Source organism: Zea mays, chromosome 8, assembly GCF_902167145.1.
Source record: "Zea mays cultivar B73 chromosome 8, Zm-B73-REFERENCE-NAM-5.0, whole genome shotgun sequence".
NCBI lineage: Eukaryota > Viridiplantae > Streptophyta > Magnoliopsida > Poales > Poaceae > Zea > Zea mays.
Genome location: NC_050103.1, coordinates 160,052,523 through 160,068,112, shown reverse-complemented (window position 1 = coordinate 160,068,112; position 15,590 = coordinate 160,052,523). Strand labels below are relative to the sequence as shown.

The 15,590-nt window shown below is 44.4% G+C and overlaps 2 protein-coding genes and 1 long non-coding RNA gene across 3 annotated transcripts; 1 reads left to right on the top strand and 2 right to left on the bottom strand.

Annotated features, from left to right (window-relative positions):
* Positions 1-1,160: 1,160 nt before the first annotated feature.
* LOC100192730 (uncharacterized) lies at positions 1,161-3,221 on the bottom strand. Its single transcript, NM_001137930.2, has one exon. It carries the CDS (start codon positions 2,934-2,936, stop codon positions 1,425-1,427), a length of 1,512 nt encoding a protein of 503 aa, NP_001131402.2. The 5' UTR covers positions 2,937-3,221; the 3' UTR covers positions 1,161-1,424.
* Positions 3,222-4,537: 1,316 nt separating this feature from the next.
* LOC100283913 (putative conserved membrane protein) lies at positions 4,538-11,434 on the bottom strand. Its single transcript, NM_001156811.1, has 5 exons — positions 10,969-11,434; positions 6,584-6,837; positions 6,309-6,432; positions 5,747-5,851; positions 4,538-4,939 (listed from the first exon to the last, which is right to left on the bottom strand). The coding sequence occupies exons 1-5, from the start codon at positions 11,353-11,355 to the stop codon at positions 4,847-4,849; spliced, it is 963 nt and encodes a 320-aa protein (NP_001150283.1). The 5' UTR covers positions 11,356-11,434; the 3' UTR covers positions 4,538-4,846.
* A 1,932-nt stretch (positions 11,435-13,366) lies between these two features.
* LOC103636251 (uncharacterized) lies at positions 13,367-15,327 on the top strand. The gene is made up of 2 exons (XR_557891.4): positions 13,367-13,729; positions 14,188-15,327. It is a non-coding gene; the product is annotated as an uncharacterized lncRNA (long non-coding RNA).
* The last annotated feature ends 263 nt before the right edge of the window (positions 15,328-15,590 follow it).

The following is a 15,590-nucleotide window of genomic DNA, read 5'->3' as shown; positions in this document are numbered from 1 at the left end:
CTTCATTCAGACTTGCAGACTTCTCTAGGCCTTAGCTTGTTCATCCACTACGTACTCGTGTCACTAGTCCAAAGCTTGTGCTTACCTTCGATATTATACATGTAACACTTCGAAGCAAAGCTAAGAAATAATTGTTAAGTTAGTATTTTTGAGGACCTTCAGATGAAGAAGCCCCCAACATGAGTCAAAGCACATAAGGATGTTAGTTAAGGCTTGATAGGTGTTAGTTAAGGCGTCGACGCTGAGGATGTTGTGTGAGCCGAGAAGATAAAATAAAACAAAAATTAACACCATAAAGGATAGATTTCAATGAAAATGATATGCCCCGTGTTTTGGCTAACAGTATACGATTAGGGATGGCAACGAGTTTAAAACCCGCGGGTACAGAGATTACGAACCCGTACCTGCGAGATTAATATTAAACCCGTACCCACACCCGCTACTCGCGACGGATAGCGTAAGTTAGCCAAACCCGCTACCCGCGGGTTTATGGCACCGGCGGGTACACCTGCGGACACAGTCATATAATAAATATTTATTAAACTGATAACACATAATAATAAATATTTATTAAATTGATAAAAACATGTACCGATCTTAGCCAAGAGTTCTACGAGTTCCCTGACGTCTGTAGTCTTCTTTTATATCATTTGATTGGCGTTGTTCGCTCAAAGCTTTCGGGGTGGCACTAAATTGAGATGCACGGTGGAAATGTGTTTGCCGTTGCCAAGGGCCAAGGCCCATTAGCTAGCTACCAAAGGTCGTGAGGAGGGGACTGGGCAGACGCTTCCTGTTTTGCACTGAGGCCGTGACGAGGGGACTGTGTGCACAGGGCCATGAGGCCACAGAGAAAGTCGTCATATTATATATACACACGCGGGTATGCGGGTTTGCGGCCACATGTACAACATTTTCATACATATGAGAAAAAATACGTTGGGTTGAGAATCAAATTCGTACCCGTACCCACGGATACAAACTCACACTCAAACCCGCATCTTATAGGGTTTTTATCGGCAGGCACACGGGTAAAATGTGGCAGTTGCCATCCGTATATATGATCAGACAGCGCTGTTTCGACTTTAAAACAAGAGACGAAACAAGAGAGACCGCTAGCCTAGATGTGTAGTACTTGTCGCGCGCGGTGCTTCTCAGCTCAGCTCCTTCAAAGCGTCGGCTCCTTAAATTATTGTTGCTCTACACTACAATTTGGAACTTCACTGGCAGCACGAGCTAGCTAAGCTGATGGTCGTGTGTGATGTGATACAATTTCAAACGGCTCGGGCTCTCTGCTCTAGCATACGCAGCAGCTAAAAATTGTAACTGCACCGGCTCGTTGCTCATCTCGAGAGCATAGAGCGGTTCATTTCACTTCAGCGCACAACTACACCTACAATAATGGTAGTACGAGCACAATTGTCCAGTCAATACAGAGCGTGCTCGTTCAAGGCAAGAAGGCAGCACACGGCCACGCACGCAGCGCCGACCAGCGAACCCCTCACACCTCTGCTCCCCGAGCTAGTGCGCGCCGACGACGACATCGGAGTGCCACCGTCGCCGCCGCCTCGGCAGGCGCCGATGCCCCGCAGGGCGCTCCGGTCGTCCAGGCACAGCCCGGAGTTGCCGCTCAGGTCGAGGTTCCCGCCGAGCCGGCGCAGGAACGCGCGGTCGAACGGCACGGCCCCGCCGAGCGCGTTGTTGCTGAGGTTCAGGTGGTACATCCTGCCCAGCCGGCTGAGCGCCGCGGGGATGGGTCCCGTCAGGTTGTTGTCCTGCAGCGAGAGCGTCGTCAGGCTCGCCAGCTGGCCGAACGCGTCCGGTATCGGGCCCGAGTAGCCGGAGCCGGCCAGGCGGAGCTCCTGCAGGCGGGCGAGGCTGCCGAGCTCAGAAGGCAGCGGGACGCCCATGGGGTTGCTGTCCATGATGAGGTACTGGAGGCTCCGCAGCCCGGAGATGCCCGGAGGAAAACGGCCGGTGAGGCCGTTGTTGCTGAGCGCCAGGAAGGTGAGCGACGTGAGGTTGGCGACGGCGTCCGGGATGCCGGCGGTGAGGTTGTTGGAGCTGAGGTCCAGCTTCTGCAGCTGGCGCAGCTCGCCGAGGCGGCTCGGGATGGCGCCGGAGAGCGAGTTGTAGCTGAGGTCCAGGCCGACAAGGCTCTTGAGCTGGCCGATCTGGCTTGGCACCGGCCCCGAGAGCGAGTTGTAGCTGAGGTCGAGGCGCAGCAGCGACGTGAGGTCCCCGATGCCCGGCGGGATCTCGCCGCGGACCAGGCCGTTCTGGGAGATGGTGAGCACCTGGAGCGACCGGAGGCTGGCCAGCGCCGGCGGCATCACGCCGGACAGCGCCGGGTTGGCCCGGATGCTGAGCTGCTGCAGGCCGGTGGCCGAGAGGTTGGCGGGCGGCGGCAGGGCGAGCGCCGTGGTGGCGGCCGGGTTGGTGAAGCAGTCGACGAAGAAGAGGGACTGGACGTGCGGCAGGGTGAAGACCTCGGGAGGGAAGGACGCCGAGTCCTTGCACGTCGGGTTGGGCTCCACGCCGAAGTCCAGCCGCGTGACGTGCATGCGCGCCGCGCCCGCGTCGGCGGCCGGCTTGCACTCCAGCCCCGGCCACGGCCCGCCGCAGGGGTCGGGGCTCTCGACGCGCCAGTCCCGGTCGGAGGACACGGCCTCCATGACGCGGAACAGCGTCTCCCTCTCTGTTGGATCCATTGACGCTGCGTCGGCGACCGCGGGGAGCAGGGACAGCAGCAGGGCAATGAGCGCCGGCAGCATGGTGTTCGCGCTCGCGCGTGCGGCTCTGGGGTTCTGGGCTTTGGGGACTGGGGAGAGTGAGTCTCGCCATGAAGCCTTTGCACTTGCACTTGCAGTAAAACAGGGGGTTGCACTTCCAGTAAAGAAAACAGGTGACTCGCGTGAGCGACTCGATTGACGCGACATGAGAGAAAGCGCGCCAGATACAAGCAGAACAGGGGGGGGGGCACCGGCACGGGGCCCGTCCAGGCAAGGCCTCGCCGTGCGTTCGTGTCGCCCGCCGTAATCCCACAAACGGAGGTCCGCATCCAGGATCTTGCCTCCGCTGTAGCAGTAGCCAGTAGGGGTCACTCACAAGGAACCGCACGCTTGAGGTTCTTGCTGTATAGTAGCAGGATCGAGTAATACAGTGTACGTAGTTTGACTGGTCGTGCGCTAGCTACACCCTGAATGAGAATACAATTTTAGCACATAATATTATGCTTTACTATTTTAAGAACAATCAATTATAAATAAAACACCAATACTTTATAATAAAAATAAATATCATAAAGTTGATTATAATTTTTATTTTTTTTATAATAAATCAATTTAGAAGTGCAGACATGAACATTATTCTTAGAGAGATTTAGGTAAGCGCGAATGTTATAAATCGAGACGCAGCCGTACTCCTACACACTGTCACTGAGATCGCTGGATGGTTAAGTGTAAAAGGGGGGGGGGCCGTTGCCTCCCGTGCTCCGTTGCCAACTGTGGAAGTAGGATGGCGGTGAACAAGAGTGCAAGACAGAAATCCGAACACTGATGAAAAAAGACTCCAAAGGATTCAGGTGTCACACGCCGCGGCAGTGGAACGACCCCGCACCCGCACGTCGGCGCGAGCCCTGGCTTTGCCCAACACCTCAAAGGCCCAAATCCCAACCCTGGTGTGGGCTGTGCGTCGGCACGTCCCAGCCGACGTGACAAAAAAAAAGCTGTTCGACTCAGGCATTACTGGTACCGAAGGCAATAGTGTTGGGTGGTGCACTGCAGACTGAGCCACTGAGATGACCGATCAGCGCCGGATTCTCTACAAAAGCACGCGCCATGTGATGCTTGGCAGAAGGATGGAGAGGTGCCTGCAACCGCGTCACCTCGCGACGCACATGTCCCATCAAACGCCTTCAAATAAAGGAAGCCCCTGTTTATTGTTACGAGATTACCGGACAATCACCACCTGCTACAGTGCCAGCTTGGCTCTTTGCTCAACGATAAATAGATAGAGCTGGTAATGAACCACAATCCAAATAATTCTTAACATGACTTCTTCACATGACTCTAAATAAATTTTAATTTAAAAATTAATAGAAATAGAATCCGATCGTACCATTAAATCTTATAATGTAAAATTCAGAACTCATTGTCACTTATATGAATACCTATTTTTAGTTCAAAAATGAACTAGCCACCGTCAATGGAGGTAATATTAAAGTACACATGATACTGAAGTTTACTTTTATTTTATTTTACATGGCATCTGACACTCATCAGTTTTAATTTGTGATCGATTTTTTTACCAAGAAAACCTCCCTAGAAATAGAAATTGATTGGTATCATAACTTAAGAATCGCACGCAAGAGAAAAAAAAATAGAAAAAAACTAGTATGTTCTGGAAAGTGGTTCTTTGGATAAAAATGAATCTCTAGGCTATACATAAAATAATTCTGTGTGTGGAATGATTTTAAAGAAAGTACCTTTTGCAGCTCTTAATCTCCTAGTTTATTTTCAGGAATTACTTCACGTAATTAGCATAAAATCACCCACTTCTTAATAAAAAAAATTGTTTTCAGCTCCCAAAAAACACTTTGAGAGCTCTATCAAACAGATCCTAATCAACATCTGCCTAAGTTAACAGCATAATTAGAGAACTCCTCAATGTAACTGAAGGAAAGACAGTTTTGCATTTTCACAGTAGGCATAACAAAGACCGGAACCTAGAGAAAGTTAGGATGGGCCCAAATGTGAATCTATGATTACATTTCAGATGGGCAAAATATGGCAGCTACTACAAGAATAAAATTCGAATAGTGGATGCAGACCTAAGTCAAAAGGAAAAATTAAGATCTCCAACTGACGAGCAGCTGCTGCGTTAGAACAGCCAATATGGCACCAATAGAGATATTCAGTACATTGACAATATCGTTATTCAGCTGCATAGAACAATATTCACCATTAGTTTCAAGAGAGAGAGAGAAAAATCCACGAAGTATACAAGCCTAAGCGTGGTATACTAAGAATAAGAAACAGTGAAGCTCAATATAAATGGTCTTCCTGCAACTAAAAAAAATCATCCAGAAGAAAACCTTAAGTGATGTCATGGATTCAAGTTGATCATTGTCAACAGAAGCTCAGCCGCCAATAGATACCAGAAACAATATTGACAAATGCACTATGTATATATGATGCGTCCTTATAATTAGTTTACATGCCTAAAAACAGACGCCAAGTGCTGTAGCAGACTAGCAGCTAATATATTCTCTAACTCCCAATAAGATGCAGGCATACACCAATGTTACTAAACATATAAAAGCTATACAAATACCAGCAAATGAAATTATATAATGCCCTTTGGATTATACCATATCAATATTGGGTTATACCAAAATGATCTGGATTATAGACTTGGTTGTATTAAACCACATGCTGAGAATGTCCTCAGCTGATTATGCTGAAATTGATCTAGGAGGTCATGAGGTGAATAAGATGGTTAGTTGTCCACAGGGTAGCGGATGTATTTATGGCACACATAAATGATGATGGCCCTATTAATACACCACTGGTACTCCTACAAAACTTCATGTAAGCCAATTTGGTGATGCAAAGTTGCAAGCAGCATAACAGTTAGCAACCCAACAAAACATGCTGAATGAAGAAATGGACCAATTGAAAAAAAAAAAGTCCAAAGAAACTCTGTAGATGAAGCAACAGTATTTAGTCAGGTAAAAATGCAAACTGACCCATTCAAAACCTTCCTTGTCTTGTAAAGTGGCCCCAATATAGCTCTCAACATAATTTGCAATCTGAGAAGCAAGAACGCATAACACAACTTGTGATACATCCACCTGCAGCATAACACAGGATTCTTTTCTCAGTAACCATGGACTCCCTCCTTTTCTTCTTGGTGTATTAGGATTTGAAAACATCAGTCTTCGTAAAATCCGACAACAATTAGTCAAACTATATGCATGTCTAGTAATTACAAAGCTTGCACCAAGAGATTCATTTCAGAGATCTTTAATATGAAATCAAATTTGTTGCAATTGATGTTTTTATTGTAAGATAAGCTAATGGTCAAATATACTTTTCAAGATTTTTTTTTCAAATCCTAACGCGCCCTACAAAAAGAGGGAAGCCAATTTTGAAGTCCAGGTAAGAAGTATAAAATTCACCAGTCACTGTAGCTTCCATGTAGAAATTGCAATTTCTAGATTTACTATCATACTGTAGAAACACTGGTATACTAAAGACAGGACCAAGAATGTTTCTGATGGTGCTGAATTTCAAACAAAAAAAATGTACCTGCCCAAGAAGATAACCAGCACCTGCAAGAAACACAGACGCTAGAATTCCAGCAATAGTACCCTCAATACTGATTGCACCTTCTGTACCTCTAGGAACAACCTTTAATGTTGTCACCAGGTACCTATTCTACAGAAGAACCAAGATTTAAGTATTCAGTATTGAGAACCTATTATAACTCCATATAGATTTGCATTCTACAAAAGAATGGAAGTTTACATGATGAAATCTAATGAAGGCTGCATATAGTGATGTGTTACGAAATCTAAACTTACGTTGTTCTTCCAAAAGCCTTCCCTATTTCACTTGAAACTGTATCACTTAGTTTAGTACAGAAACTAGCAACAAAACCCAGTCTCCAGAGCTCAGAGGACGCTGTACCACCAGCATGATATATCGATAGTAGGGCACAAACACAACCGGCAGCGCTAGAACCAATAACACTTCCAGGCCCTCTTCTTCCTCCTCTTTTTTCTGCTACTCCCAGAGCTTCCTTCTGTCTTATCCTCAACTTAGTAACCGCTGTGCCCTGCATATCAAATACTAAATAAACAACCTGGCTGATAGCCTAAAAGCTAAAAGGATTAAAATGATAGATGACACATCAGAAACAGCAAATTACCTGGATTTGTCAGCTACAGAAGCAACCAAAACCATGAAATATAATAGTATGATGTAAAGAAAACTATAGACTGCACAGATGATCAAAAGAATAAAATGCATGAACACTCCTCAAACTTGTCCGACGGTGTCACCTAAGTCCCTATACTATTAAAACGCAGACAAGTGAAAGGGTCTCTGGCTGAGTTGATTAACACTCTTCATGTCCTAAGTTCAACTCCCCGTTGGAGCGAATTTAAAGTTGGAGTTAAAAAAATCTCAGCGTATGTCCCACGACAAAGCACAGGTCTAAGACCCGGCTCTGGTCGCGGTCATTCTCACATAGGCTACGGTGCCACTGTGTATGGGTGCGATAAGGGTTTAGGGGTCTTCTTAATTCAATGCTCGGGGGCTATTTTACCCTTGCAGGTCAAGTTTTTCTATTTAAATGCAGAAAGATATACCCTGAACGGCTGAATTTTTAAAATATCTCGTTCAAAGAACCAAAGCTCCCTAGTTACAATGTACCTGCCTGTTTTGGCATGCTGACAGTGCACAAATGTTCAATCTTCCTCTTTCTGTTCCTGTTACTGGTGCTGGTGACAGTGTTGGAGCGTGCCAACAAATCAGGGAAGGGGAAAGTCCAGGCTAATCGGTCAGGTGGTCTGAGTAGCGCTCCTCGGGTCCTAGGTTTTGACTCTCTGTGGGAGGGAATTTTAGGCTGAGGTTAAAAAAAGTCACTCGCTGGTTCCCATGGTGGTTAGCATGGGTGGGCAGGCCGTCGTGTAAGGGGCTGGTCATGTGGGTTGGGCCTCGAAGCACGGGTCAAGGCCCAAACCATAGGGGGTGACATCCCCATGTATGAGGGGACCAACTTTCGTGGCTTTTCTCGGCCGGGCTCCGGTTGAACTCTTCTTAGTGAAATACCATGGGGGTGGTCTTTCCCCCACCGACCGAGTATTTGCATATTTGTAATCTCCCACTAGTCACCACATGAGCGCAGTGGCGAGGAGGCACAAGGCAGGGAGCACATGAGCTCATGCTAGGTATTCAGTTGCTAGTGTCGCATGCGCGTTGTGGTCATTGTCTTACAAGAAGATGGACAATATGCACACTGAAGAATAGTGAACCTGATGGCTTTTATGCTTATTATTGGAGTGTGCTAGAGACGTTATAATTAAGTGTACTGGTGCAAGCACTTACAGTCCCACAACAATAAAGTTTCATAATGCAGTGTTGCATCAAAAACACTCAATTGAAGCCAAAACAACTGGGAAAGGAAATGCATGGGCATAGCAGTGTGCTTTGGACATGAGAGTTCATGTAGCAACTAGCAAGCATATATTGCATGTGTGGTGCGCTGTGGAAGTGCAGGGATAGGCGTGCATGCAACGATGCACAAGAGTTTCATCCTTCCAAAACTAGTCCAAGACCCAGGGGGGGGGGGAGCTAGAGCCCATGATGGCCTCAATGCAGCTCTGCCAGTGAGTTTGATCAGGTGGGTCTCTGGAAATGTTGAGGTGTGGAAGCCGAAACTAGCACCCCCAAATCATCAAGGGCGGTATGAGCAGCCTGAGCCTGAGCACACAAGGCCCCAGCAGATTCAGCACACAGAGAGGCCAGAGGGACAGAGATAAAGAGGGTCGAAGGTGGAGGGCGTTGTTGTGTACCAACAACAAAGCCAGCTGTGAGATGAGATCTATCAGAGCCAATGCAAGTGGAAGGCACACAAAGCACAGTATCTTATTCGTGATTAAGCTCCATCTTCAAATCTTCTCCAAAACTTAGGTGTATGTTCCGCGCCACCACACCCAGGGGCGGACGCACGTTATGCCCAGCGGGGGCACAGGCCCCCACTCAAATTTCTTATTTTAGTGGATCCCATTTCTTATATACTGTATATACAAAGAATTATTAGTTAATATACCTATGTTTAGACCTCCACTTAAATGGTAGGCCTCCACTCAGAATTTGGGATGGGTCCACCCCTGACCACACCGGTGAGACTTGCTTGCCGGACACTCCACCCTCCCCTGTCACATGGGAACAATAAAATGGTTGCCCTAGCCAATGGCTCAGCAGCAGTCCATGGCTTGAAGGCAAGCAAGACGGAACACAGAAACAGTGGACGAAGGTTGGTTTATGGGCTGATGAGAAGATACATTGGACGAGTTACCCATAGATCTGGTTGCTCGAGGAAGAAAAGCATAGTCAGCAACTCAGCGTGGCCACATGCAAGGTTTTAAAGTCGGGAGACTAGTCGACGACTAGTCAAGAAGTCGGTGCAGAGGTGATAGTCGATCTGAACGACTCGACTTTCTCTACTAGTCACTCGACTCGTCGACTAGTCACGACTAGCCGCAACAGTTGAGTCGGGTGACTTATTTGGGCTTAGGTATAAAAATGTGAGCCCACCCAGCCATCTCAACCCTAGTAAGTAGGATGCTAATGGACAAGTTTTTTACCTTATTTATCTATGGATATGGAATGATTCATGACTTGATGAGGACAAAGACAAATGATAGAGATCTTGTGAGGCATGCAACTACTCTGTTTGCAACATCCTTCCTTACATTGGCTAATATGTGGAAACAAAGACAAGGATTGAAAGCTCTCTTTGTTAATAATGAATGGTGTGAGAGCAAAATGAAGAACACTAAACTAAGAAATGCACGTCTTGTTTGTCACTCTGTTGCATTTTGGCAAGTAGTAGAAGATTGCATGAGAGCTTCACAACTGTTGTGAACTGCAGCCCTCCCATAAGAGGCCCTAGGAGTAAACCAGATCTATATGTTCTTCCTCCCTCTACTAACACCCTGCCCCTCCTTATATAGAGAGGTAACCCTAACTTAATAGCTAAGCAACATAACAAACCCTATCTGGCCGGCACTGTTCACGTGCTACGGTAACCGCACGTGAACAGTGGCCGCGGCTAACGTAACCATAATGACCTAGCTAATGGGCTTAAGGCCCATAACAACAACCTATTGTAATATTCTTGAGGATAGTTGATGGTGATGAGAGACCAACAATGGCTGAAATGTGGGCTACCATGGACCATGGAAAAAGAACATAAAAAATGTTTTGGAGCACAAAGAAAGAATAATAGAAGAAGTAATTTCTATTGTTGATAAGAGGTGGGACAGTCGGATGGATACCAATCTATATAGACTATAGAGCTAGAGCAACACTGTTTTTGAATCCAAACAAGTTCTTCGAAACCAGAGAGAACAATAAAAGACTTGCTACAAGACTATATTCAATATTTAATGATATATTGTAGAAGATGGAGATGGATGAAAATATACTAAACAAGGTGTGGTGTTTTTTAGTGTTCCAGCATGTTTTTAGTCTTAGCATATATAGAAAGTTATAAAAATATAATCACCGACTTATGTTCGACTAGTCAGTACTAGTCTTGACTAGTTTACTAGTCAGTAGTTGCACGACTCAACTCGACATCTCGACTTGAAAACATTGGCCACATGTCACCCGACATCAGTAGGTACATTTGGATAAAAGAGATTTGGATATTGAGCATTTTAAGTGTTGGCCTAGATAACACTACATGGCAAGTTCAAGGACTACTGATGCACTTCAATTAATTATGATGTGGTTGCTAAGTATGAGCAACTAAGAGCCAATACACCCGTATCCAAACAAAACTTGTTTATTTTAACTCAACCCAGAAAACCAAGAGGAAAAGACTGCACTCCTCTGGTCTCTAATTGGGTACATCACAACTATATTATGTCATTAGCATTGCCAATAGTATGCACAAGCGCATGCCGTACACGATTTTATTCTAATTCTAAGGGGTGAAACTACAATAAAACTAGATATTTTTAAGCAAACTGTACGTGCAGATTATAGTAAGCCCTCGTAGCTAGGTTCAATCTAGCACTTACAAGCTAAAAACGTGAATAGGACAACTAATAAGCTGCTGTGGAATGACAGTAACATCGACCTCCAGAGGATTTACCAATCCACAGCACAATCCAATTAAATCTAAACTAAAGTAGTCCATACCGGGTAATAAGAACCGATCGGATCGACTCACCACAACGAAGTATGCGACAACGAGGAGGAAACCCTGGGCTCCGAACGCGCGCCACGTCAGGGTGCCCAAGAGATAGGCGGCGGCGAAGCCGGAGGCGGACAGTCCCGAGAGAAGCAACGGCGATCCGGAGACAAAGACAGCGAGGTTGCTGGCAGCGGCGGACCGCCACGTCGGCGGCGACGTCAAGAAGGCGTCGGCGAGCGCGTCCCGGATGCCCGCCACGGCCCCCGCAGCAACGTCCGGGAGCGCGCGAGGCGGGGAAGGGGAGCGGTGGTACGGAACCCTGAGCCCTCGGCGGAACAGAGGGAGGGTTCTGGGCGCGGGGCGGTAGGAGAGGATGCGGGGCGACGAGGAGAAGGGGGCGTGGAGCGGGAGTGAGCACGCCATTTGAGACTAGAGAAGGGTGATGTGCTGAGTCTGAACTCTGAACTCGGGAAGCAGACAAGTAGGACTCCCTTACGTTTTCAAGAAAAAAAAAAGACTAATTTAGACCCGTTAACTATCGCCGCCATCCGATTTTCCTTCCTGATTTCCTAGGAAATCCCCCTTGGATCCCTCCTCGGATTTGAGTTTCAGAACTATCCATAAATCAGTATTGTACATCTTAAACAGTTTTAGTGACGATTTTAGAGTAACTTCAATTATTCTCTAAACAACTCCTTAAATCTTAAATTTATGAAATGAACAAAAATGTTTCTCCAAAAGTTCTCTAAATAGATTTGCTAAATTTAGTTAGTTGCTATCCAACGTCATTTACTTGGATTGACAACTGAATAGAAACTCCCTAAACGCAGTTGCTACCAATTTATTCACACGTGTGTGCTCATTTTTTTTCTTTCCCGAGCGACGAGGTAGCCAAATCCAACTCGTTTTCTCCCTTTTCTTAGCAGCGAGACAGCCAGGACCGGCGCACGTGACACAAACTTCTTCTCCACCGTGAGACCATCGTTGCCTCATACGTCATGTTGTCGAGCCTTCCCCCATAGGTCACTCCGACCGGCCTTGTCCTCCGCTCCCGAATCCTCTATTCTTGACCCCGTCACGGCGTCACTAGCCAGCGAAAGCGTGTCTATCAAAACTAAATTCAAAATTAAATTAGTCACTGAATATTAGGAACTATTAGAGACCAATCTATTTTGTACTCTCGATGGTTATTTAGCAACTTGCTAAATATGAGTTTAAAAATTTGTTTTCAGAGAAATACTGGAGTTGCTCTACCCATGTGACCCCAAGATAAATGGAATGAAGCTAAAAGCTAAAAAGATAAACAAACTAAAATGACTTCTCTACAAAAAAAATAAAATTGTTTAAATGTAATTTTAGAAGAAAAATAATGAAATTTAAAATCCTAAAACCTATTTTCATATTTAAAACCAATACAAAATACTCACTCTGTCTCACAATAGAGCTCGTTTTACCACTTGCTATTTATGTCTATATTCAAAAAATGCTAATGAATCTAGACACATACAAAACACATACACTGATTATTATATGGATCCAATAAAAGACTAAAACAAATTTTTAATTTATAACAGAAGGGTATGTTTTAGCTCAAAATATAAAGTAGTTTTAGTTTTTCCCCTCTATAAGCATGATCTATGTTATATCGTCTAGCTTGAAAAATCTTATTCACGCCCATTGATTATATCTATACAAATATTATGACAAGTGTGCTATCATCTGGATATTCATGTCACCTTACGCTTCATAGTTCATTACACTTAAACTCAATTAAATTTAATAGTTTGTAAAGCTTAACTAAATATATTAAACAAAGGGTGCATGCATGCATGCATGTGTGCAGCAGGGTGCATGTAGCCGCACATACTAACATAGTTTGAAAAATTATTTAGTGTGGATTGTGGAAGACTAGTACCCACTACGGTCTGATGATGTGTTACTTGTGTTTTTGTGTAGTTTGGAATATCGACTAATTATAATAGATAAGAGAGATACTAAAATAATAAGCCCAAAAAATGAGTCAATCAAGATGCAAACAATTTTAAGCCAGACACTATAACATAGAGCTTGATTTTAGAGAAAAAGGAGAACAACCTTCATAATATTTTGAACTACAATAAAGTTCTTTGAAATTTTAAGATTCAATCAAGTGTTAAAATTTTAACTTGTATTATCTTTTCATGTAAAAATATATCTGAATATTTTTTGACTTTTTATTAGTTTTTAATAATTTAAATATAGTTTGTTTTACCTCTTTAAACTTTTGAATTATTTTAAATCATATCAGCTGACACCACAAAAATAAAACTACTATTAAAACTGCTAGGTGTAAAGGTGAATGGTATCTAAAAATTTATAGAACAAGCAGAAAAACGAACGACGACGTTAATCGAGCAAGGTAAAATGGTCTTCAACAGCCATACCCTTTTCGCCCGGTGAGCCCATTGCGATGTCAAGCCCATCTTTGGTAGCCCGATTTAGCCCATGACTCGCGCACGCGTCGTCGTTAAGCCACCCCCTTAACCCTACCGCTGTGCCCGGAACGCCGCCGCCGCCTCCAATCAGCAAGGCAGCAACCATGGGAGATTTGTTGCTTCTTGCCAGACACAGCCGTGTCCCCGTGTACCTCGTCTCTCCTCCCAGTCTTTGGGCGTGCCTGCTTCATTCGTTCATTTCCTTGTAGCCCCAAATCTACGTGTGTGTTTTTCCTGCTGCCAAGTGATGCTGGGAATATTGCGCAAGGGCTTTGAGCAATTCGTGGCTTGTGTTTGCCGAATGCGATGAGATCACAACATATGTATGTATTATCCCTTCTGATGGCAGCAGTTTTCGGTCCTGGATCTGCACCCTTTTGCGAGGAAACTTCATTTGCTTTGTAGTCTTGTGATTGTTCAGTTTTCTACAAAAAAAGCATTTAATTTGCCGTTTCTACCTGGCATTTTTTCCTGAGATATAAGATTTATTCACACCCCTTTCCAATGGCAAGTGATGCTGGGATTATTGCGCAAGGGCTATGAGCAGTTCATGGGCACTTGTAGCCCAACCCGCGGTGATATGAATACATGACATCCCTTCTGATGCCAATTTGGTTTTGCTTAAGAAATCGACTTACATAACCGCTGTTCTATGTACGCTTTGCCTGTTGCTTGATTTATGCTAGATAACATTAGCAGTTTTACAAATTAGCTTTCGCGATTTTGTTATAATGATATTTCATGTCATTTACATTCAAGCATAATGCCAAACTCTCTTCAGTCTTCACAGATGCTTCGGATAAGTGAGATGCGTCCGTCTTCGCAGCGTTGGTAGCGTTTGGGCACAAGCTAAATCCAAGAAGCTCATTAAGCTTTGGACTATCCTAGTTTTTCGAGAAATTCATGAACTTCTGGGCACAATATGGCTGTCCAAAAATATGTTTCATAATTATGGTTCCTGGTAAATGGTATTCATATTTATGGTTCCAAATTCTTTAATATAAAAATATGTTTCATAATTAATCTAACAATATTTATTTTGATATAATAAAAAATGTTGATACTTTTTCTATCTATAGTTAATAAAATTTATAGCTTACTAAAACATGGGCTTGTGTTAGTTTTATTTTTTTGAAATAGCATGACATAATTCTATTTTTTTTTTGAAACAGACGAAGTACATATTTAATTAATTTTGAAATGTGGGTGATTGGCTTTATAAGGGTACGTTTGGGATCTAACTAAAAGTGACAAATGATATCATTTTATTATTCAAGTCACCTTTAACTTTGTCTGTTTGGATATTTAGCCTCTATAAAATGACTCACTTTTATTTTATCTCATGTCATCCAAACATGCCCTAGTTAGACCATCTCAGAGTAGAGGCATTCACAAACCTATTTTTAAAATACCTCCCATGTGTTGAAATAGTAGGCTCCAACAGATAAGCTATTTTTGGTAGGCCCAACGCGTACAATACATCTCCGAAAACATACGTCCCTAACTACGTAACTCCCAACCAACTGTTTTTCTACTTCCGTGCGCTCGAGGAAGGGGGTGGACGGCGTCCTATGTGTGGAAGTCAAGACGCAGCCGCCGAGCGAGTGCATCCGCTTGAAGCTCTTGGCGGCGTTCAGCTTCTTCATGTTCAGGACCGATGAAATGGAAGATGGTGTCGTGGCTGATGTTTCTGTTGGTGGGCCGCGTCCGCCTCGTATGCATCATCCGAACGCTCGTGTGGATGGGCCGGATTGAAGAAAGTGATCCATTGGCCGCCTACGTGCACGAGAATAGCTAGGTCTGGTTTGCTAGCTTGTAAGCAAGCAATACTTATGCACTGTATGATGGAAGGGGCAGGGATTATCGAAAACATGAATAACTATTTTCTCACTGAATAAGATACTCCATCTTTCCTGTGACCTTCCCTTCCTCTTCTCATGTATCTTCCTTCACTCCTGTTATATATCTTCCTCCACTCATGTTGTTCTGTTAGGGGGTGTTTGGTTTAAAGAATCACTAAATCCAAATTGAGGTGATGTATCATGGGTTCATTTCTCAAATTTGGTGGGATGACCCCATTCCTCATATTAGTACTAACTAACTATGAGGAATGAGGTGGTGATGGATCAACTCATTCCATTACACAAACCAAACAAAAATAGTGAGGAGTGAGAAGATGATGGA